Consider the following 25354-nt stretch of genomic DNA (forward strand, 5'->3'; position numbering starts at 1 on the left):
GATATGAGTATGTTATTTTTATTGCCTCTCAAACCCTCCCAGGGAAGGAACATTTCCAGATTTTGCCAGATATTACAACCATGCCGAAGTGACAAGTCATTCTTGTTTGACACAGTAGTGCATGCGGGTGTGTAGAATCGCGATTAAATGAATGTCTAGGGAATGGGACAAATTTCGTAAATTTGAATGTGGGTGGATTCATAAAAAAAGAAAGAAGAAAAAGGACACGTTTTTAAAAAGTCAGAAGGGTACCTTCGAGAAATTTTTGCTGCCTGCAAATATAGTTTCCATTTCAAATTTCGCCACAATAAACAGAAATAATGTAGGTACACTTGACGTCAAGAGTTTTTGAGTTAGTGTTGATGGTGGTGTTACGGAGTGTGTTCGTGATATAGTCCAAGTCGTGTGTACCAGTGGCGGCGGTGACCTTAAATGTAGCTTGTCAAATATGGGAACTCTTTGCGAGGAGGAGTATGTTTCATGTTCATCTTCTGAGCCAGGTGACAGATGGCCTCTGCTGTTAGATCCAGGTGAGTGGCCGTCCGTTTTAAACAGATCCGAATTTGATTCAATCATTCAAAAGGCCCCTAATCGCAACAAAAATCATGATTACCCAATTAATGGTGATAATCGATACTTTTCACCTGGACATTATAAGCGTGTTATGCAAGAAGGGGAAACAGTCGACAGAAGGTGGTTGGTGTGCTTGAAGAGGAAATATAAAATTTTATGTTTTTGTTGTAAGCGATTTGGGAAGAAGGGTGGGCGCATGCTGGCAAATGAAGGCTGCAATGATTGAAGGCATTTAAGCTATCGACTGCAAAACCATGAAATATCAGAAAGTCAAATTCAATGCCTTAAAAAATGGACCAAATGTGAATTTAGACTGCAGAAAAACGTAACTATTGATGAGCAACAGGGACTGTTGATTTCACAGGAAAAGCAGCACTAGCGTAAGGTCTTGAAACGAATACTGTATGTCATTAAATATTTGACAGAGCATAATCGTGCATTACAAGGCCTGGGGCATATAAACCATTCGCGGGATGTATAATTATTTTTTTTTTAAATTTTATTTTTTCAATTTTTGTTCCTTAGTCTGAAGTACAGGTGTCATACAAAATCATAATGTAAACACTATTACATGTTCATTTCGTTTTCATTCTGATGTACATCATTGCTTTACAATCAAAGGGTCCCGGGTTTGATACCAGGTGGAGGCAAATGGCACAGTGGGTAGGTCCAGTCCCGATTAGCCTATCTGGGCATAAAGTGAACTTAAAACAACAAATCGACCACTCAATCAATCTCATATACCCCTAGTACATATTTAATTGCAAAACCGGAAATGTTCAATATTATATTGTTACTTTAACTAAAAAAAGTAGCAATAATCCAATAACATAATTGTTTTCTTTACTATTCATTGAATTTTGACATTGTAGTGAATTTGCATGCATTCTTTCCATAAAATAATATTTATCATATTTCATTCTATAAGTAAACAAACAATATATGTTAAGTATTTTTTATACAAATATTTGGAACACTATCTATATATAGTATCTACTTTGTTTATGATTTCAGTAATTTTGGATATGTTTAAGTATGTCAAAATAAGATACGTTACTTAATTGGAAGCACTAGCATCCTATAAACTGGTAAAAAAACTCACACAAACTATTATTTATTTTTATCTAGCACAGTGGAGATAAAATGCTTCGCCATGCTTGGCTTTGGTGAGGGTGCCACCTGTTTCGAAAACGACCCAAAACGAAAAATTTGGAAACACGGAATACCAGTAGAATTTCCCCTCACTACGGCAACTGGACAAAGCCAATTGGTTCAGGACCTCTCCAATGGTGCAGTGGTAGTGTCGTCGCTTTGTAATCAAGGGGTCCTGGTGGAGGCACAAGTGGTTCGGATCCCACTTTAAACTGTAGGTCTAGTCCCGATTAGCCTTACTGTGCATAAAGTGGACTTAAAGCACCAAATCAATCAATCAATCAAACCGATTGTTTCAGTGGTTCATGTGACCCTCCATGGCTTTCGAAAGAAAAGACAAAAATAGAATTTCCAAGTCCCTTCTTTGGCCGGAACCACTGAACTGATGACCATCTGAGAGGAAGTAAGTTAATTCGGCATTTCAGATGGGACTCGCGTGTCAAGTTGATTGGCAACAACAACAACCAAAAAAAAAGGCAGGTGGGGGGATGGGCATGCTCGCCTCAAAGAACTTCCAGTTCTAAATGCATCATTTTGTAGCCACATCTGTTTCATAAGCAACACTAACTCTTAAATTTCTGGAATTATACAAAATTTAAGTAGCACAGAGAGAACATTGCAGGGTCCCGTCCCTACACCTCGGGCCTCCTGCATTGCAGGGGTGGCTGCTACACCACTGTTTTGTACTGAATTGACTAGAAATATTTTGTAAATTTTACCAAGTCATTGCTACGAAGCTGAAAATCAATCACGTGTTCTTCCCACAACTACTGTACATCACATACATAATAAATAGTAGTCTACATTTAACACTGTATTGCTGATTTAGTGTGTGTTTATTGTACTTGGTATATTATAATTTGCAGGTATAACAGTGGATCAGGTACTCAAAGGAGGATGGACAGCATTAATATATGCAGCTTCAGGTGGATATGCAGATATTGTGAGATTTCTTTTAGATAAAGGAGCCAATCCAAATTTCCACAAAGGTGAATACAATTGATTTCATTTTCAAATAACTTTTAAGCTATTTGTTATACTCATTAAGGTACACATCTTAAATTGCACCAACCAGTATGAATTTATATTATCAGTGAATGAGTTGACAGGTAAAGTAATGAAGTTTCTCTAAACTTTCTCCACTCTGTGTCACACACGCATGCATACACACATGTACAATATGGCAGCCGCGGCTCGTGCATTATTTTCCTGGGGGTTCACCGAAGTCATATGACACATATTCAGTTTCCGCAAATACTTTCTTCGCGAAACAAAGGGATCGGGGGGGGGGGGGGAGAGGCTTAAAAGATTGGTACATAATTATTTCATAGAATGAGGTTTCATAGCAGAGTTTCATAATAATTATCATAAATTGCTGTGACTGAAATGAAATTATATGTGGATAATAAATAGTTTTACGTTGACATTAATTCTCCAGGCGGGTGTGACCCCTTTTTCCGTTCGGAAGTCCATGCCTGCAATTATAAAATGAATATTCACAATGTTTCTACAATTACACTGTCCAACAATGATTTTGTTAAAAGTAAAATTTCAATGGTTCTTTATGTTTTCCCACCTGCTGATTCCGAAAATGAAGTCAGAAATTGTCAATCACCCACCATTTTTTTGTAAAAATAAAAATATAATTCTGCATTATTATTGCAGCATGCAGTCCATAATTAGCTGATTGGTAGGCAATATTTAAAATATTTTTATGTCTTTGCTCCAACAATACACTAGTAACTTTATGCCATTGATGTCTGCATGAATGACAACAATTTAACTTGTTAAACAATCTGACTGAAAAATTTGACAATGATTAACTTTTCAGCACAATGCTGTGATTTATCTGTTATGTCTACTTCTCATTTCAATAGAAAGTTGTCTGGAGGAAAGAAGCTTTCCTGAGTGTTCTTCAGTTCCAGTGAGTGTTTCGAAGCAAAGACTGAATCATGTCAAGAAGTTGCACAAAACACAGGAACATTTTTTGTTATATCTGTGGTGAGTTGACCTTAAAAGCAAATAGGAGAACATTTACTCCTCGTGTAAGAAAAGCTTATGAGTGTTACTCTGACAATAAGATAGACGAAAACAAGAAATGGGCTCCTAATATCTGTTGTGCGAACTGTGTAACGCTTTTGAGTGGTTGGCTGAAATGATCTCGTCATATAACTTTTGGAATTCCTATGATATGACGGGAACCTAAGGATCATATAACAGACTGCTATTTTTGCTTGACAAATATATCTGGGATAAATTATAAATCAAGGCATACAGTTAAATATCCATCACTAGAATCATCAACTCGACCTGTGCCTCATGGACCTGGAGTTCCTATACCTGCCCCACCAGATCACATAAGTATTAACGGAAGAAAGTGAAAGAGTTCCTAACAAATGTAGCGAATTGCATAATGATCCTGATTTTGTGGGGAGTGTTTCAACAGCTGAACCTTACTTAATAACTCAAGAGGGTCTTAACGATTTAGTTCGAAATCTAGAGTTAAGTAATGGCAAAGCAGAACTGCTTGCATCGCGATTAAAAGGATGGCATTTGTTGGAGAGTGACACTAGTTATTTTTTTCCGGCAACGCCAAAAAGACTTTGTAGATATGTATGCCGAAGATAAGGACCTTGTTTTCTGTTGTAACATTGATGGTCTATTAGAGTCACTAGGCGTTGTCCATAAAAGTGAAGAATGACGTTTGTTTTCAGACTCTTCGAAAACAAGTTTGAAAGGAGTGCTATTGCACAATTGAAATAAATATCCAAGCATTCCCGTAGCATATTCCTGGGGCACGAAGGAAAGTTATGAAAACATGAAACTGTTATTAACAAATATCCAGTACGATAAATACTCTTGGCAGATATGTGGAGATTTAAAAGTTATTGCTATCTTCATAGTATCGCAACTAGGTTACACCAAATTTTGCTGTTTCCTGTGTAAATGGGACAGCAGAGATAGAAAAAATCATTATGTTACAAAGAACTGGCCGAAGAGAGAGTCACTCATCGCAGGACAGGAGAATTTTGTTCATCCAGCACTTGTAAATTCAGACAAAATCTTACTGCCTCCTCTCCACATAAAGCTTGGTCTGATGAAGAATTTTGTAAAAGGAATGGACGGCGAGAGTAGTGGATTTATGTTCTTCAAATATAGGTTTTTGCGAATTACTGAGGCGAAACTAAAAGAGGGAATATTTGTTGGCCCTCAAATCAGGAAACTAATGAAAGATAATGATTTTGAGAAGAACCTAAATGAGCTGGAACTGGCTGCTTGGCAATCTTTCAAGGAAGTTTGCATAAATTTGCTCAGAAACAACAAGTCAGAAAATTACCGAGAACTTGTCAGTAATTTGATTCAGAACTATCATGCTCTGAAGATACAGTTTTTAGACTCCCACCTCGTTTCTTCCCCCAAAACCTTTGTACAATGAGCGACGAACATGAAGATCATTTCCACCAGGATATTGGTGAAATGAAAAGGCGATACCAAGGAAAATGGACTCCAAATATGTTGGCAGATTATTGCTGGACACTAAAAAGAGATGTTCCTCAGGCAAAGTACAGCCGAAAATCAAGTTCGAAGACATTCTAGATATGCTATTGTAAATAATATTGCATCGTATCACTATAAGGCTACATAAGATTTGTATGTACCTGATATTTTGTATGTACCCTGTTACTCAAATTTCATGGGTGATGGATAAATTCTGGTAATTGGATTTGAAATCAGCACATTAAATTCAATTAGAATCACCACCAAATTCTCTTTTAACAGACAAAAACTTCAATTTTGTTGGACAGTGTTATTAAAGGGAAATGGCAACCAATGGCATGTGGATACCAGATACCTGAGACCCTATCATTGAAACGCTACAGCTTTTATTTTCTTTTTACAAATTTGGAGTTGGTCGACCAGCACCGCTTTATCTCTAATTTGCTTTCAACAGACGAGACATTTTGTTTCCGTTAATTGTATGCATTTTAGCGGTCATTTCTTACCTGCGCAGACGGCAACACCTACACTGCATCAAATGACGTAACATAGTCCATCCTTCTGAGCATCAATACTTTGCAACAACTATGAAAGCAGTTCGAAAAATTACAAAATTGAAATATTGACACCGACAGTGTTTGTCACATCTTCCTTTCTTGTCTAAGATCGCGGCATTCTTTTACTTTCACATATCCGAAGTGTTTCCATCTTTAAGGAAAAAGTCTGAATACATGCTCGAATTATTTTAGTAATGTATTTATTTTATTTTAATTCATCGCATCTATTTCCAGCTTTCATTCATTTCTACTCATCCTTCTCTGCCCAATTTTACATTTATGCCAAGAAGTTTGGCAAAAAAATTATTTAACAGAGAAGATTGAATATGTAACGAATGCGCTTCAAACTTGAACCTCACAGGACAACACTGGAAGGGAGGAACCAGCTGGGTCAGTACAGCAAAAGTAAAGGTTCTAAAAACTGCACTCTACAGTGTTGCTTACTACTAAAGTTTTTCACCACATGCAGGGAATTTTGTGACTCCGAGTGAAAGAAAACGGTTACTGGAAAACCTTACATTGTAATTATTAATACAATGCAGTGTCCAATTTTACATTCGAATGGCAGGGAAAATTTTCCGAAAAAAAAAAAGGTGTCCAAAAACTCAGTATTTCATAACTAATCTAAAAGAAACCAACAAAAAAAAAAAACTGTCTCAGTTTCTTCACTTGGTGAAAAGCTCCCATTTATTTGAAAGCAGAAGGAAGTGGATGCTGGTTCAATTAACCCCCTTCCCCTAGCATAACGTAACACCAAAATTGACATTCACTCAGATGACCCAGATTTGAATTCTGGTCTGGGCCTGGGTGTTCGTTGCAGGTGTCCCTTCATCAATTTTCTCATATCATCATTTATCATCATCGTCGTGATTAGCCAAAAGTGGTAGAAGTGTGAATCTAAATAACAAAAATGAAATCAAATTGAGATTCAAAATGCGGACTGGACAAAATAAACAATCCAAAGCAATAGGAAGGAGTATATCTCTTTCTGTAATGGCCCAAATTACGTGACTTCAGGATCACATTCGTTTCTTTCTCTTATGTGTGCATACTGCTTTCCTAGCATGTCATTGAACACAAGAGTAGGATAATAAAGCTTGAAAAATTAATACAGGCTGGATGAATGTGTTTGTAGATTCCTGAATAATGACTCGTCTTCGTGAAATAAATAGTTTAGAAATATAATAATATTTGCATCATTAGCTAATAAGATTCATTGTCACATAGCAAAATCCGCTATGTTAACGGAAACTGGAGTTTAGGTTTGGAAGCACTAACCCTGCACAAAAGTCCAATCGTCTTCATTATTTTACATGTATAACCTTTACTTAATTCTGTGAGCAATGTGTGCACAGCATAAAGACACTATCCGATGAAACATAAGCTATTGCTTTCAAATAAATGTAATTGGAGAGAAGCAACATTGAAAGTTTCGAGGTGGTCAGGCAAAGATGCAATCTTATGGAGAAATAACTCAAATAGCTTGCCTTCCTCACCGTGGCTTGTCTCCATGTCAGTAAAACATCTGGTTCTTAAACTGAAATCCTAGGTTCGATTCCCCGCATGGCCAAAGCAACTCTTTATTTTTTTTTCCAAATGGGTGCCACAAAAACTATTTCACTGAGTCATAGCTTCATACTTTGTTATTGTCAGTGTGGCAAGAAGAAAATAAGTCTTAAAGCAATTACGCTTTTGGAGCTTGTGACATAAATTTGAGTGTGGAAGCTATTTTTCTATATTGTGTTGCTTATAAAACTCTATGCCTATAACAACCACTGCTGCAATCTTCTTGTAATAAATCCCAGTGGAAGATGAAACGTTAATCTTCATCGAAACAAAGCCACGGAAATTAAGCAGGAAAATTTCAGGTTACATCAGTTAGTTACATCGTGCGCCACATCCTCCTTTAATACACACACACACACACACAAACAGCCTGGGTGCATGCTTGCTTCTATAGCAGTAATTCCTTGATCGGAGGAGAAATTTCTCGGTAGGAATTGTAAAGTCAAGACATTCCTGTATGTCTGATTGAAGATGTTTCCATTAATAAACAAATAAAAATAATTTGCAACTACAATTATTGGCTAGAAAACATTGATGCTATATTTAGAAAAGAAACGTAAATTCATTTTATTGATAGTTAGATATTTAAAATATTATCAGTATATAAATATTTTGTCCTCCTCCGTGGCCGTGCTGTGTAAGGTGCTGTGCTTTGGGTTCTGACTGCAAAACAGCATGGGTTTGATTCTGCCTGGGTTCAGTCTCTGGGTTCTCAGCATGTGTATAGGACTAGTGTAAAACCCACCATCGTAAGGAAATTAGGGAGTTAAGAGTGAGTAGTAAAACCCAGTCTCGGAAATCTCCTTTAACTGCTGAGGGTTTGACATGCTGACCCAATGTCACCCCATTACCTCCACATCTCTAGGTAGGATTGTGGAAGGGAGACTGGCAGTCGGGAGGTAGGCCAAGGCCCGTCGAGGGTTGTAGAGCCATGGGTTATGTTATGTAAATATTTACTGGCATATTTTTTCATGCTGGTATTTTCTCATTCCTCTTATCTTTAGTGGACACTGGGAATCTTCCTCCACATTAGTCGGTATAAAAATAGTATTGTATTACAAAATGTGTTTCAGATCATTCCCAAATTACATTCTTTGCCTAACACCAATTACTGAAACAACCAGGAAGGTTCCCCTTACAAAGTGTATGATTAGCATAACTGGCCAACAAACTTTTTTGAGTTGATAGTTTGTAGTGTTTTTTGCAATGAAATACAACTCTTGGTAGGTAGAAGTTGAACATAAGTCACTGTTATGGGCATCATGAACTGAAACATAAATGTGGTAAAGCAGGTATATTTAATTTCATTATTTACATTTCTTTACATGTTTGCCAGTTTGTTTAACTCACCATTGAGTGAAAAAAGAAATAACACTTTAGATTGTGAACATTACTTCAGTTTTTAAGAATATTTTATCTTTTAAAAGTTATAGAAAAAACTAGTGCATAGCTCAAATTTTAATGTAAATCTTGTGTATATGGACTTATGTAATATATATGTAATGCATGAAATGCCAATTTACTATTCTTATACATTGAGTATAAGTATAGTTACTTGATGTGTTAAATTATACATGGTAATTTAGGATGTAATTTCATTGTTGAGTGATTATCACTGCAATTCTATCTACAATAATGCCAGCCCCATGGCGGAGTGGTTAGTTAGCACATTGCTGGTGCCAGGGGTCCCAGGATCCTGAACTGGGCATGGATAATTGTCAGTGTCCATTCATCAATTTCATCATATCATCACTCATCCTCATCTTCGGAAATTAGCCAAAAGTGGCACAAGAAGCAAAGTAAAATAAAGCAATTCAATGAATCAATCAATCATATCATCACTCATCCCCATCTTCGCAAATTAGCCAAAAGTGGTACAAAAAGCAAAGTAAAATAAAGCAAATCAATCAAATTTATCAACAATATTCACTTATTGTCAGTTATTGAGCAAACATTTTTCTTTAACCAAATATGGTTATTCTATTTTTAAAATCTATAACTTTAAAAACAATATTAATTTGTAGAATGGGTGGTTTTCACAACTAAAATATGTTTCAATTTCCTTCAGATTTCTTCACACCACTGATGGCTGCATGTGCCTCTAGACAGAAGTCTGAGAAGAAATTAGTAGACTGTGTTAGAATTTTAATAAAATGTGGTGCTGAAGTGGATGTAACAGAACGACATAACACATCAGCTCTAATGTTTGCCTGCAAAGAAGGGCATGCAGAAGTTGTAAGGGAATTATTGGACTCATCACCTGATCTTAATGTTCAAGATAGCCAAGGATGGTCTGTAAGCCGTACATTTTTATATTTGTTCAGTGTAATAAATATTATAAAGTTACTTGCATGTTGTAAACCATAAATGTATTAAAATGGTATGCAACACATACTGTATATTCTCCCTGTCATCAATTAAATCATATGAAAGTGCATTAATAAATTTAATGCCACTCTTCAAGCTTTTAGGAACTAAACGGAATTCATTGACAAAAATGCTCATTTGTTTTTTAAGTTCACTTTATTCACAGAAAGGATAATCAGGACTGGACCTACAGTTGAAAGTGTGATCTAAACTATAATTTGCCTCCACTGTGTATAGAACCCATGACCCATTGATTACATATCAACATTGTTAAGACGATGTCACCAGGAAGGTCCCAACAAGAATGCTCTATCTCTCTCTCTCTCTATCTCTCTCTCTCTCTATCTCTTGCTCAGTTGAAGAAAAAACCATGCATTTAAAAAGTCACAACACATGCCTTACACAGTTTTGTAATATTTTTCACAGTTTTCTAGATCATTCTTCAGAGATGAAAACATTGTTAGTGCTGCAACAAGGCACTGTTTCAGGTAAAAGTTTAATTAAAGCAGGCTAAAATGTAGGTAGATTGAAAATTTGGAAAACTGTAGTAAGGTACGTGCAGTGACTTTTGTCCAGGCTATGTTGAGAAAACATGGCATGAAATATAATATATTTTCTATGTATACATTTTCAATTAACATAGTGGGAGACAGCTAAAAAAGTTTCTACCTGGAGAGAAATCCACTTCTAGGGAAGAGTGGAGAGCTTCTGTGTAAGTGAATGGTTAGCATTGGTGCAAGTGCTCCCAGGTTCGATACCTGCTGGGAGCCACAAAACTTCAGTGTTTACTCAGCATTGTGAGGATATTTGGAAAGCTACTTGACAACAAGTAGACTACAGTCTAGAAAGTTGAAAAACAGCACAGATGGGAGGCAATATGTTCACTAGACCATTGTCTAGTAAAAAGCCAATTGACCCTCAAAAAGGCTGTAGTGCCACATAGTTTAGTGAATTGATTTTATTACTTACATTGATTACTGATCCACTTGATAATTATCATGTGGATCAGTAAAAATCTTCAGTCATTTGCACATATTTCAGGAACATCATAGGAATCATTGTGGAAGTTAATATACATGGATATGGTGAAACAGTTCAGTTCAGATGATTGCATTATATACACTCATCAAAAAAAGTTAAGCATATATCAGATTCTGTTGTGTTGAGGTGGAACCGATAGCATTTTATTTCATGTGAAACTCAGAATAGTAAATACAATGAAAACATACACTTCTCGGTAACTTGAGACCCAGTATGAAAAGAGAGAAACAAAAAAACACTCCGTATGTGACTAAACCAAACAATGTAAGGAACCTCCTCAGTTAGAACATCACAAATGAAAGACAGTTTTAAAGACAGTTTCACATGAGTCAATAACGTGTTGGTCCTCCATGAACCCTTAAGCACTTTTGAATGCGACTGGGCATGTTCAGTACCAAATCATTGAGCATTTTTTGAGGCAAACGGTCCCACTCCTCAATGCATGCTCTATGCAGTTCATGTCCGGGGAAGACGCTGGCCAGTCCATTTTGCAGATCCCACATCCCTCCAGGTATCCATTCACAGCTGCTGCATGATGTGGATGAGCGTTATCATCCTGTAGAGTAAACCCATCTCCCACAGTCTCTGCAATACCATGTACTATGGGATGTGTCTGTACACTGCAGCCGTCATGTTTCCTTGAATGTGAACCAGTGGTGTACGACGGCCGAACATGATACCTGCCCAGAATGGTGCTGAACCTCCATGCTGTTGGTGACGTTCTAATAATGATTCATTGTAACGTTCACCGTGTGCCCTCCATATGTGCACAGAGTTGTTACCAGGGTGTAAACCAATTTGCACCTCATCATTGAGCAATGTTCTTGACCATTGATCTCGTGTCCACGTCTGATATACTCTAGCCCATCGAACGCGAGCCACCCTGTGATGTCGTCAAAGTGCAGGAACCTTAAGGGTTTTTTTCAAATGCAGTTCCCCATCATGGAGTCTATTGCTCACAGTTTGGGTACTTGCATTAACTCCTGAGACATGTCGAAGTTCGTGGCGCAGAGTAGTAGCCATGCATCTAGGGTGTCTACGTGCAGATATGCATATGAACCGGTCTTCAGCTGCTGTTGTTTTGCGTGGATGGCATGCACGATGTCGATCTGATACTGAATGGGTGTCTTGGAACTTTTTCCACAACCTGGAGACAACACTTTGATTCACATGAACAATGTTGGCAACATCAACTTGTGTCATGTTCTGTTCCATCAACATGATGATTTTGATGCGATCTGGCAAGGACACCATTTGACGAGGCATTTTGGTGCACACAGACAAGCTTCCTCAAACGAGAGGCACACTGACAATATTCCTTGGATGTCACCTCTCTGGATGTGTTGCACAGTAGTGAGTCGAATGCCCCTACCTGTGCAGGAGAAGAAGAAGGAGGCAGGGTTGCCATGATTGAAACATGATTTCAACAACGTACCTACTATTTTAACATAAATGAAAGATCAAAATTCGGCATTGGAGGGTAAACTGCAAATATGCTTAACTTTTTTTGATGAGTGTATTTTTCTTTGTTATTTTAAACTATTTTAACCATATATGTTTTCATGTACTAATACAGAACTTCTATGTCTCATAAAAAAGATTGTGGTGAATCAAATAAAAATTCTGCACTTGAAATTCACCTGAATATAAATCTCCTTGTACATAATTACATGTGGACATTTGTTGAGAATATTGAATTGTAAAGGTATAATTTTCTTCTGGTTTAACAAAGAACATGATAATACCATAGTCACTGGCATATGCAGAGGGTGGCTGATGGAGCTACAGCCTCCTCTGGAATTTTGAGAAAAATCAACATTAATAAAAAAGCAGTGAAGAACTTGGGAAACGAGTGGTAGATGCATTTCCCCCTTAAATGAGCCCCGATTGACATTTTAGAGAGTGGAAAGTGTAAATATGCTAAATAAATTATTGTGTATGCATGGGACGTCTGCATATTTTTCCAGGGAGGGGGCAAAGGAGGCATATTTCCCCCCATAATAGTGATGCGCCCCTCAAAATACACTGCTTCAGTCTGAAATTATCACATTCCTTCAATGCCCTTATAATAATTAAGATAAATTACTGTGACTGAAATGATATTGTGTGAAATATATACTTATTAGGTGGATATTCATTTTCCAGGGGGGGCCATGCCCCCCTTTTCTGGACATCCACATGTGTATGCCCCCCCTTAGAAAACAGCTTTACAATTACAGCCCTCTCTGAAAAAAAAATCCTGCATACTCCAGTGATTGATGTAGATAGTTGAGTGTAAGAAAAGGCATTATAGACTTAACTTCACCATGTATGTATCAGTGTTTGGAAGTAACTAGTTACAAGTAACTCAGATACAAGTAACAGTTACTATTTTTTGAGAAAATGTAACTATAACTAGTTACTTTTAAAAGTGAGTAACTGTAACTGTAACTGAGTTACTTTTTTACGATAGAAGTAACATTCTAACAGTTACTTTTACAGTTACTTTGTGGCACTTAAATGTTTCGTCTTTTGTTTGGAAGATGTGAATTCCAAAGCGATATACACACCTTGGAAGAGGGGTGGATTTCCCAGGAGCGGGAAAATAAGCTTTTAGGAGGAGAATTCCTTCCTATTGCTGACAGTTTGCCATTGTCAGTTTTGTGATGTGAAGTGTGTCTTGTTTTTTGTACTTTGTTCCTCTGTGGTGTTCCCCCTTCTGTAAGCAGCATCCGATAGTTTTTCTTTGCTATAATATTGGATTAAACTGAAAAGGGAAGTACTGCAATATTTCAGTGATTTTACAAAATAATTCAATGGTACTGGTGCTATGAACGAAACTGAAAAAGACGGGAACTAGTAAGTGCGCATATGAATGGAAAACAATGTAATTGTTTCCACGTGATTTCATTTATCTCAGTTCCTGATAATTTAAAAATGGAAGAAAAATATTTCTGGTTAGAATTCGCTTATTTACGATTATTCAGCATTCCTGGAAATTTTGAAAAAACTTATATATTTTGGTAAGTGCTATTCGATTAAGATGTAAATGAGAACCCATCTTCTTGAAATGACAGATATGACAGATCTCACCATTATTATTGATACAACAGTGAATTGCAACACTCAAGTGGCAAACTAACGAATCAGGAAGACCCTAGCCATCATTCTCGCTTGTTTATGTAATCGTCTCGGAGAGACGATAGGGGTAAGTTTAAAATGCCATTTTCACCATCCTTGCTAAAGCACAATTATAGGCTACTACATTACCATTTTTATCATTTTCTTGTTCATAAACACTTAAAATTGTACATCAAATTTATTTCTCTCTGACAAACCCTTTATGTGCAACAGACCTCCCTTGTTAGAATATATTCTACGTGAGTGATCACCCCTGAATTTAAACATGAGGCCATTTGGACGATGGTATTTATTGTTAGAAATAATTTTCGGTTTCAGCATACATTCTCAAGTAGCATTAGCAAACAAATATCATTACTAAAATACAGATGAATCTATATTGAATTCATTCTCTTTGTCAGTTCCAAACCAAAAATGAATTATGAAATTATGTACACAGTAATGGGCCTCAGAGATATTGTTGTTTATTGCTATGGCCTTGTATTCAATAGGTTTTCTGGTGGGAGTGTAAAATCTCACTTTAATCTGTAGGCCCAGTCACAGCAGCTGTTCTGATCTTAAAGTGGCCTTGAACTTTTTTTTGTTTTGTCAGGATACAAACTTAAATCAGCAATTTTTCGCCAACTATTAAAAATATAATGTCCCATATTTAAAAAAAAATGTTTTGTACAAAGCTTATTTTGAAGTTAAATGACTAGTAAAACGGAAATGTGGTTCGACTCCCGTAAATTGTCGAGATAGCACCCTGCATCCCTTTAGCGGACACAAGGGCACACATATGTGAGCAGCAAATTAGAGGAATCGGTATGTTAGATGGTATAAAATCATGCTATTTCTATAAAGTTTCTAGAATCCCTCCTCTCTCCAATGGACATTCCTTAAGTACAACAACGATAATAAATATACATTTATTTAAATATAAAGGCATGAGTCACGGTAGATCAGTTGACCTCCATGGCAGAGTGGTTAGCACAATGCACTATATGCCAGGTGTCCCGCATTTTAGTTTGGTTCGGACATGGATGTTTGTGTTTGTCCCAATGAGAGAAAACAGAGAAAATTGACATACGTGAAAATTGAGAAAATGTGAATAACGGGGGATAATACCGCATAGGGGTATTCTTAAAAAAAAGTCATTAGGGTGCCTGACTAACATGCGAGAGACCCATATTCGGTGGGAGAGAACTGGGATCTTTTCCACTTGTTGAAGCGGCTCCGGCGCCCACCCAGCGTCATATAAAATGGGTACCTGAAGGAAACTCTGGGGGTAATGGTGGCCAGGGGCATGGTACTGATCACATCACCCCCCCCCCCCACCTTTGGCTGTGATCAAGAAAGTGTGAAGTCCTAACTCCACCCTCCCCTTCCCATACACCTTCACGGCATTGAGCAAAGCACAATAAATATAAATGTACGAAGACTTATATTATGTACCAGTAACATAAGTAAAATACATGTTAGTCTTCACAAAATATTTTATTACAATTGATGATCAATTTGTGTAATTTGGTTGCAAGAAAATTTTCAGCAGAAAGTAACTGTAAAAGTAACTTACAGTTACTTTTGAAGTACAAGTAACTGTAACTGAGTTACTTTTTAAAATGAGAAACTGTAACTATTACTTTTTTGAAGCAAGTAACTGTAACTGTAACTAGTTACCATTTAAAACTAAATTTCCAAACACTGGTATGTATACACAGCTGAAACAAATAAACAACTATGAGAATTGCATATTCAGTCGTATAATAATTTGAATAATTAAATTGATGCATGTAATTTTCATTAGTAAGAGTAGACAGGAAGAAATTAGACTAAAACATGAATTTCCTTTACATGTTACTTTCGTTTAACACATTCTTCATCCATACTTTTTTTACCCTACACAACAGCACACAGTTTTTACACCTGATTACCACTCACATAGTTTGACTTGCAACTGTCAACATAAAAGGTTTGCCACCTGTTTTATAATTATAACTATGAATGCTGTGATAATGAAGATGAACAAGAGAAACAAGTATTTATGAATTAGTGTTTGAATGTTCTGATACATTGAATGACCATATAATATTGATGTTATCTGAAGTAAATGTGTAGCTGTTAATATTATGTTCCAAAAGATACTACATAAAAACTATTAGAATGTATATTTTACAGGCACTGTTTTGGGCAGCCAACAAGGGCAATAAGCAAATAGTGCAGCTCCTTGTTCAAGCTGGAGCTGATACAAAAATAAAAGACTTAAGTGGACAAACTGCTTATGATCTTGCAATTCATAAAGGAAATAATGAGGTTTGTAATGTTGTAGTTGTGCTAAGTTTAAGATAATCAATAGTTATTGACCCTAGCTTACCAGTGCCATATGGGGAACTTAGATACCTGAGGGAAGCTCACAGTCCCCAACTTATTTTTATCATTAAAATTCAAGAAACCATTTTGTTTTTGAATCACTGCAGTGGTACATGCTTCCATTGTTGATTATATATTTTTCAGTTATTTATTCATTATAATAATTACAAAAAAATACCATCATTAATAACAAATAATAACACACATATTTTGCCATACACGAAAACTCAAATAATCCATAATAATTTTTCATTAATGCTTTTTTTTATACAGAGGAGCAGTTGTTTATTAATTATAGTAATTACAAAAATTACCATCATTATCAACCAATTATACATTGTCACTGGCATGAATGTCTCAAATGACATACATTGAAAGACGTCACGTGATAGGCCCACCTAGTTCATTTTGCCTCCTATGTACATTACATTTATGTTTTTATGAACAAAGTTAATACAGAAAAATTGGGAACAATGCAATTTATTTTAATTTTTTTTATAAAAAAATTCACAGTTGAAAAATAAATAATAATGTTTGTGGACCTGTCAGTCCCCCCCCCCCCTCGGGTCAATTATGCATGGTAGTAATTATGTTTCATAGTAGTTCTTACAAATAATATTTATTTTATCAAATTTTAAGAAAATATCAGAAATTGACATTTAAAATATCAAAATTTGGGCAGAACAAGACTGTAAGATGTCAATTTTCAACACCCAACCAAGAGCTGTCTTTCACCGATTACTAAATCTCAGGAATATCTGAGTACACACCAGCCCAAAAGTTGATCCCTCTTTTTCTTCCAAGCCTATTCCCACAACAATGTAGGTGTAAACCCTGTGCTATTTTCAATACCCCTCTAATGTTATTATATATTTCCAATACATTCTCATCTGCTGCTAAGTGGGAGAAACTGGAGGCTCCCCATGTCTGTTGAACTAACAATAAAACCAGACGTGCAGTAAGCTCAGCACTTGGGGTAGCAATTTATTATGGGTACATTTTCAAGCCATACATCCCCTTCTCCCTCACACACAAGTGGATAGAGTTCAGTGTTGTTTGTATAGAGTCAATAGACTTTAGCTATTTCAATTGAAGTGATCATTTGGAACAAAACCAAAATTAAATTTATATCCATATAATTAAGAATTAAAAGTGATTTTCAACTAATGTTGTAGATAGTACAATAGATTAGTCCTCACCATCACAATTAAATAGATAGAAATGAGATGTTAAATAATAAAATAAAAGAAACTTTAGGTGTATACTTTGGGTACAGCACCTTGAATAACGTAGTATGGAAAACGGCACAGTTCTGCGTGCTCTGGCTGGTTCCATTCGAAAATGATCCGCTAGAGGCGCTGGTGTTGAACCCGGTGCTTGGTATTCGTCTGCTTATAATGGAAGTAAATGGAGTTTTCACTGCAACGTCTGATTCTTTTACATGAAGCATTTCTATGAATGTGATAATTGTTATGATATTTGGTACAGTGGTCGTGAAGATATTAACGAACATTCTAGACAGTCGACCACGTCCTGTTATCGTCATACTTTCGTTAATAATAGGGGAGAAAAAATACATGTGGAATGCTCTTGGCAACTAAATTTTTGTGTATGAATTAGGTTCATTATTATTATCATCATCATCATTTCTTTTAAAGATATACACACTGAAGCATTTGTATTTTGGATATTTACTGTCTCTTTTCTTCCGCTTTAAACTAATCACAGTGATGATGATAATGATGATTCCATGAAACGACAAGGGGAACCCCACAAAACTTTCTTAGTGCCATCGACATGAGTGTAAGGAAACTTTCAAACCAATGGGACAAGCGACACGGGATGTTCATACTGTCACACTAGTGACACACACTTCCAGACTGTAAAATAGCGTTCATTGCACATGAGGGTCCAAACAGCAAACGACACGTTCATCTGGTGTATTCGCGTGCTACTTGTTACTTCGGTCGGAAAGCTCCTTAAAGGACGGGTGCTCAGACCGAAGCGACGTGCTACAGGGGGAGTTCCCAACTAAGTGACAAGCGACATGGTGCCTTCAGTCTATTGGCAAGCGTTCGCTGCTAATTGTGCGAACAACAGATAAGTGACACGAAAAACCGCACATTACAACAACAGCTCTAGGCGACACGATAAGTCACACGTGTCGCTTTGTCGCTTGTGGCTTCGCTCAAACTGGGCCATTTCCTCAATAGCTTGCAATATTTTGCCGTGGTTGGTTGTTCGCGCATGCGCGATACAATGAGTGTCTTGCTTTAGGGAGATTGTGCACCAAAGCGACAAGGAGCACGCGACACTTGTCGCTTGAGGATTTCACCAACCGATCGCTGGCCTGTGCTTCCCGTCATCCGTTACGATGTGAAATGTTGCTCTTGATTGGCTTGTTTCCAAGCAACATGTGTCGCTTCGGTGTGAAAATTGCCTTGGACCGAAGGACCCATGTCGCTTTGGTGTGAAATCCTCACATCATTTGTCGCGTGTCGCTTTGGTGTAAAATCTCCTTGAGGAAACGGTGCAGTCAGAGCTTGTGTCCCTACGGTTCGAAAGGCTACATTGATTACGGACTGCTTGCTTCGAAGCTACACTTGTGGTTTGTCGCCTTGGTATGAAATATCTCTCAAGATACTATTTATATTCTAATAACATAGAAAAATAAAACTCTAGTACACAATCCAACACCTGACGTCCGGAATCATTTTGCGATGTTTCTTCTTGTGTTACGCATGCTATTTATTTATTAATTTTATTTTACTTTTCTTTCCAAATTAATGTCATTTCGTGACTGCAAATCACTCCGCAAATATAACTGTTTCCATCAATTCACGTACCGCCTTTCAAGACAAACAAATCTACATAATATATTCCAAAAACTAACAAAGCTGCATTACTTTCATAAGAAAATTAGCACCGACATTGATCGCACTGCCATCTATGTTTCTCATCCATCTGGGGAACCAGTTTCTTGGGTCGTTTTCCACACTACGTTATTCAATGCGCTGTACTTTGGGTGATCAAAAATATTCTTAGATTTCACTTAAAGTAACTTTAATGTTTCTTGACACATTTCATGTGCAAGTACACCCACTAAATATGCACAGACATACAAGAAATTAAAATCCAAAAGGAAGTGCGATGAAATTTGGAAAACCAGAAAAGTGATGTGAAATGACGAAAATGCAATTTATCACAGTGAGAGAACTGATAAGAGGTTCTCTGTAATTTGTACACTTACATTAATTTTACCCTTGCATAGTTCTTCACTAGAACATTATTGCACTAAAGACAAAGTGTAATACACCTCCTCCCTACATATACAAAATGTAATGATTATATCTCATTCTTGATGGCAAGATAACAATATATTTAAATGTAATACTAATAAAACAAAATAGATTTTTACTTATTATTTATGTATTAAACCATTCTTACTGAAAAGAAAGAAAATATTTCCAGTAATTTGTCACAATTGTCACAAACTATATAATTTCCCATTTCATAAAAAGTAAAACTTTAAAACATGTGACTGTATTGTTCTATTGTACATAAATGCAACATTTAACATTTGATAAGATAAGATAAGATAAGATTTATTTCCACCCACTTGATCATATGAGTACAAATAGCACCATGATATGGGATAGGTCAATTACATGTATAATTTGGAGTACAAAGGAATTAACACCTACTTAAGCATATTAAAAATTATAAAGGAGTACAAAATAACATAAGAAATAGAAGAAAAAATCAAAGGTTATGTCTATTAGTGAAAATAAAAATAAAATAAAGTAACATCAAAATTGAAGAAAAATCAAAGGTTATGTCTATTAATGAAAAACATGATCTAAGTACTCCTTTGTGCTATAAAACAAATACTTCATTAGCAAGCTCTTTACTATCATTTTAAATTTACTTGGATTACGATTCTTGAATTCCTCTGGTAGTTTGTTATAAAGTTTTACACCTTGTAATCCCCTGAATTCCTTGGATGAAATGAAAGGAATAGGGGAAAATCAATCTCCTATCAGTCTCTATGGTTAATAGACAGGATTACCTGAAAGCACTGCCTTTCGATATTTAATCAGTTGCATATTCTGAAAATTTGACTTGGTTTACCACAACATTTCTTATTTATTGTATATGTTTATATATTAATTAGATGTAATAGAAATAAAACACCAATGTAGGCATGCAAGTAAAACAAAAAGATAAGTTCGACAACTTCAAATTTTCTGCCAATTTTTATTCATGCAAAGAAGGGTGATTTACCAACATGGGAGAATACGCCACTGCCTCTAAGTTATGTAAGAATACTTTGAGAATGGATGGCCATTTTAGGTACCCTAGTCAATGTACGTTTTTACACTGAAACAAAATTATTAATCCAAAATAATAAAATTGTGAGAGGAAGAAATTAAAATTATGAGAGTGTGTATGTAAACTCTAAAGGAAATGTTTACTTGAGGGCGACACTAAATTGTAGGTGCTTGCTTTAAAATTTGTGTCCATCTTTCTCACACTTATCAATCATTACAGTGTTACACTGGTTGGTTAATTGATTGATTTGTTGTTTTAAGTCCACTTTATGCACAGAAAGGCTAATCGGGACTGGATCTACAGTTTAAAGTGGGATCCAAACCACTATGTGCATCCACTGGGTATCAAACCCAGGACCCCAGTGTTACACCGGTGTACCTCATGCTATAAACATGTTATGTTAAACAGACAAAGTCTAAAGGTGTAAATTATAATGAAATTCATCTTCCATATTTCATGCTTTCTGTGTATTACATTTATATTTTAATCTGCAGGTTGCAAACATTCTGGCTGGCAATATAAACTACATCTCACAAAATAGTGAAGAAGAAGAAGCATTAGAAGAAAAACCAAAGGCTATATCTCATACTAAAACTGAGAGAAGTGTTATTCCAAAATCTTCACAAAATGAGTAAGTTATTTAATCTTAGTTTGATAGAAGAGAGTAGGTAATTGTGCACACCCCAAAATCTAAATATCCCTGGCCCATATTTGACCAAGGTAGGTGCTATCACCTACCTTCAATAGCGACAACTTGAGTTCATTGGCAACATCTTGGTGTTAAGTTAATTTTCATGCATTAGGAAATAAGCTAGTGTGTCTGCATTTCTCATTTCAAGCTCCTGTCTAGGTATATATGAAAAGTATGAAAAGTAAAGCCTTGTCACATTAGAATAAATAATTATTTACAGTATGTATTTTCCTTTAATTTTGCTTTGAAGGTAAGCATGGGGTGATGACACATGAATTGAAAAAATGTTGGTAAGCAGAGAAAGCATACACAGATAACAAAAGACATAGTGGATGGACTTCTGTATGTGGCCACAATCAAATAGATTGTGCCTGGTTTTTGAACTCCTACAAATTTGCTTATGGATATGAAGATGCAAAAGGTAGTCTTCAAGTAATATGAGCTCAAAGTACACATGACGGAGTGTAAGGGATGACTCTTCCAAGTAGTACACTCTGGACTGCATTTGGCAGACTAGCAAGGCTCCGACATCTGGACCCACAGCCAGTTTAATCCTCTGAGGAGCCTGTGTTGTGTCATCCATAAATGCATGTGATTGTCACTTCATTCATCTTATTTTATCATCATTCATCCTCACTGTTGTGATTATTCCAAAAGTGTCAGAATTGCTAACTAAAATAAATCGAATCAATCACGATTCACATGACAACTCTATTGATTGATTGATCTGGTTTATTTTACTTCACATTTTCTGCCACTTTTAGTTAATCGCTAAGATAAGGATAAGTGATTATGTAATTGATGAATGGACACTCGCAAACACCCATGCCCAGGCCAGGATTCGAACCCGGGACTCTTGGCATTGTAGCACACTGCGCTAACCACTCCGCCATGGAGACTGACACATGACAACTCTAATGATGACTTCCTCCAAGATGTTGACTTAATCATTGCCTCCCCATTGGACATTGTCAAGATTATGTGAGGGTTAGCAAAGCCACTTCTAGGTAATTTATGTCTTATAACTTGTATATGTGTAATATTATATATATGTAATGTAATATATGGGAATATAATGTAATTTACTCCCATACCCCACCCCAAGGTTCAAATCCTAGTCATCTGGCTTGTATTTTTTATTAAGTTATGTCCTTGATTTGACCTAATGCATAGCAACAAGAGTGAGCTATTGGCACATAAACAAACCAAATTTTAAAAGCGTTACAAAGTGGATGATTCAGGATTTTGCACTAATATATTATTTACCTAGAAATAGGAAAGAGCTATTTATGGAAGGAGACAAAAACCTCTCTCAGCTTATGTGTAAAATTAGTGAAGGAGAGCGAGAGTGTGTTTTACTACTATAAACTTGTTGGCTTTTGTATTTTTTTTACACTAAGCAAGATATATATTTTTAGTTAAAAGTGTAAAGAGGAAACTTATTAATTTAAATAAAATACTTTAAAATTCTTGTACAAAAAACAAAGAAGACTCACAGTTAAATTTATTTTCTTCTAAGCTACAAGAATATGCTTTAGCTGTTTTGCATCTATTTTGTTATTTCATATTTGTTACTCATCACTTTTCTGCTGATTTTGGCTAATATTGAATTTTTTTTGTGTATATATATCTTTAAACCAGCAGCGCATGAAGTGGAAAATATTAGCTGGGAGGATGTTCCTATGGTTTAACATGGTGACATTTATGCATTTCAGTTCACATTATACTCAACGTGTATAGTTTGTTTAAAAAAATAATGCCAACTTCATAAAAAAATTTAACACTTGTGAAATTAGTACACATACAGGGTGTCCCAGAAGTAAGGGGGCATTCTGGAATAAGGACGTTGTCGTATCCGAGTTTTAGTGTTGTGCAATATGTTTCATTGGTGTTGTTTGCTTTGTTGTCTCATTCTCACATTCTCACTTCTTCATGCTATCTTAGAGGATGATCCAGACAGAAGAGTTCAATTTTATGATAGGTTTATTGGGAAATGTGAAGAAGATGACACTTTTCACACAATATCTTTTGGACTGATGAGGCAACCTTTAAATTAAATGGTCATGCTAACAGACATAACAGTGTTTACAGGACACATTCTAATCCTCATGAGATTATTGAGAGAGAAGTGAACACTCCCGGAGTTTGTGTGTGGGCTGCAATTTGTGCAACAGAACTCGATGGACCCTACTTTTTTCAAGGAACAGTAACAGGAGAAAGTTTTTCAAGGAACAGTAACAGGAGAAAGTTATTTGGAGATGTTTGATACAGACTTCCTCCCATGTTGCTAATTGGGAAAACATTAATGATGTGTGATTCCAACACGATGGACACCACCACACTAAAACATCCTAGCATGCAATTGGATTGGGAGACAAGAGAAGACCAAATACCCCCTTGCTTTCCCAATCTTATGCCTCCAGACTTTTTCTTGTGGGGTGTTCTAAAGAATGAGGTGTATTCCAAGAAGCCACGTACGATTGATGAATTAAAACATAACATCCTGCAAGCATATGCAAACATTCCTATGTATCTGTGTAACAAAGTGTGCTTATCAGCTCGTCACAGAGTACCAAATGCCTGGAAAGCCATGTTGCACTATTTGAACATTTGCTATAAACTATATACTACACTCTCAATGTTGTAATACAAATCATACTGTTCCTTCAAACTATTTCCATTTCTATTTGTACCAAGTTCAACAAACATAGATCAATAGATCAGGCTCAGTTGTTCCCTTACTTCTGGGACACCCAGTATTTATCTAATTGGTATATTAATTAAATGTCATTACTTGTATGTGATTTTGTAACATGCTAATTTGTAATTTTGTCACGTTACAATAATAATTCAATTTATATTTCATTTCAGAACAAATTCAGATGAAGACATAGCTATGTTATTAACAGGCTTGGACCTTGAACATTTAATACCATTGTTTGCCTCAAAGACAGTAAAACTGGAGAAATTTCTTCATTTTACAGAAAAGGACCTAAAAGACTTAGGAGTAGAATATGATGGAGAAAGAAAAAATATTCTACAAGCTATTCATAAGTTCCAAAGTAAGAACTTGGAAAAGAAGTCGGTGTATGTCCTTAAAACAGATAATTCCTTGAGGTACAGTAGAATATTTTTCATTTTTTACATTCATATAAAATTAAATATGATTGCTATCATAATTTCACTGCACATGGATATGAAGAGTCAGTTTCAGTCAGTGTTTAGAGGCCTCATCAGCATCTAGCCATTGTGCAGAGCAGTGACAATTGTTGTATACAGTGGAACCTCGATTTTACGTTTTTTAAGGGACCATGCTGAAAAAACTTAAAATCTGGGCAAATATAAAATCGAGGAAAATTTCATAATATTTTGCTGTGTTGGGACCCTCAAGATTGGGGTTCCATTGTAATATCCATTTTTCATCACATGTCACTACTCTGTGCAAAAACAAAACTTTTGGTTCCAGGGGAGCAGAGAAAGGCACAATTCCAGGTGACACATCATGTGTTGTTCAGTGAGCTCATGGAAAACCCATTTTTCCAGCTTCTCTAATTTTCCAAGATCTTGCAAGTTCTGGGAAACTGTGGGATAATGTAAACCCAATGTCACTGCCAGTTTGGCAAGGATCAGTTCATTCACTACTATTTCAGATCCAAATGGTTCGTTGTTTGTGGCTGGCTCTGCTGCATTGTGGTCAAGTTTAATCTTATAAAGTAAAAATAGGCATACTAGACTTACATCCATACAAAATCTGACATTTCATGCGCAATGACATGATAGTTTCATTAGCATTTATTGTTTATGGGTGAAATCTCTCCCGTTTCTTTGTTGTTTGCAGCATTCTTTCTGATGCACTCAGGGAGTTTTCGGTGATGAAAGCTATAAGGTACTGAGTTGATCATACAGCATACATATTGAAGATTTTTATATGTTATTATTTTTTTTATACACAAAACAACATATAGCTTCCTTGACAGGTAGTTGTCAACATTTTCAAACATTCATATTTATTGTAATTGCAATGCATAGTTTTGTTTGTTCTCCTTTATAATATTGTATTCTTTTAAAATATATTTGAATATATTTATTATTAAATTCTTACTAAATG

General features: G+C 36.0%; 1 protein-coding gene across 1 annotated transcript in view; it reads left to right on the forward strand.

The window, feature by feature from the left end:
* The first annotated feature begins 448 nt into the window (after positions 1-448).
* LOC145982154 (uncharacterized) overlaps positions 449-25354 on the forward strand; it is a 31759-nt gene continuing 6853 nt past the window's right edge. Inside the window, exons 1-6 of the mRNA XM_083115724.1 lie at positions 449-530; positions 2592-2714; positions 9415-9641; positions 16032-16166; positions 21050-21186; positions 24118-24363. Coding sequence (XP_082971850.1) covers positions 449-530; positions 2592-2714; positions 9415-9641; positions 16032-16166; positions 21050-21186; positions 24118-24363 — 950 coding nt within the window. The remainder of the gene's footprint in view (positions 531-2591; positions 2715-9414; positions 9642-16031; positions 16167-21049; positions 21187-24117; positions 24364-25354) is intronic.

This window comes from Lepisma saccharinum, chromosome 2 (assembly GCF_977018435.1).
Source record: "Lepisma saccharinum chromosome 2, izLepSacc3.1, whole genome shotgun sequence".
Taxonomy (NCBI): Eukaryota; Metazoa; Arthropoda; class Insecta; order Zygentoma; family Lepismatidae; genus Lepisma; species Lepisma saccharinum.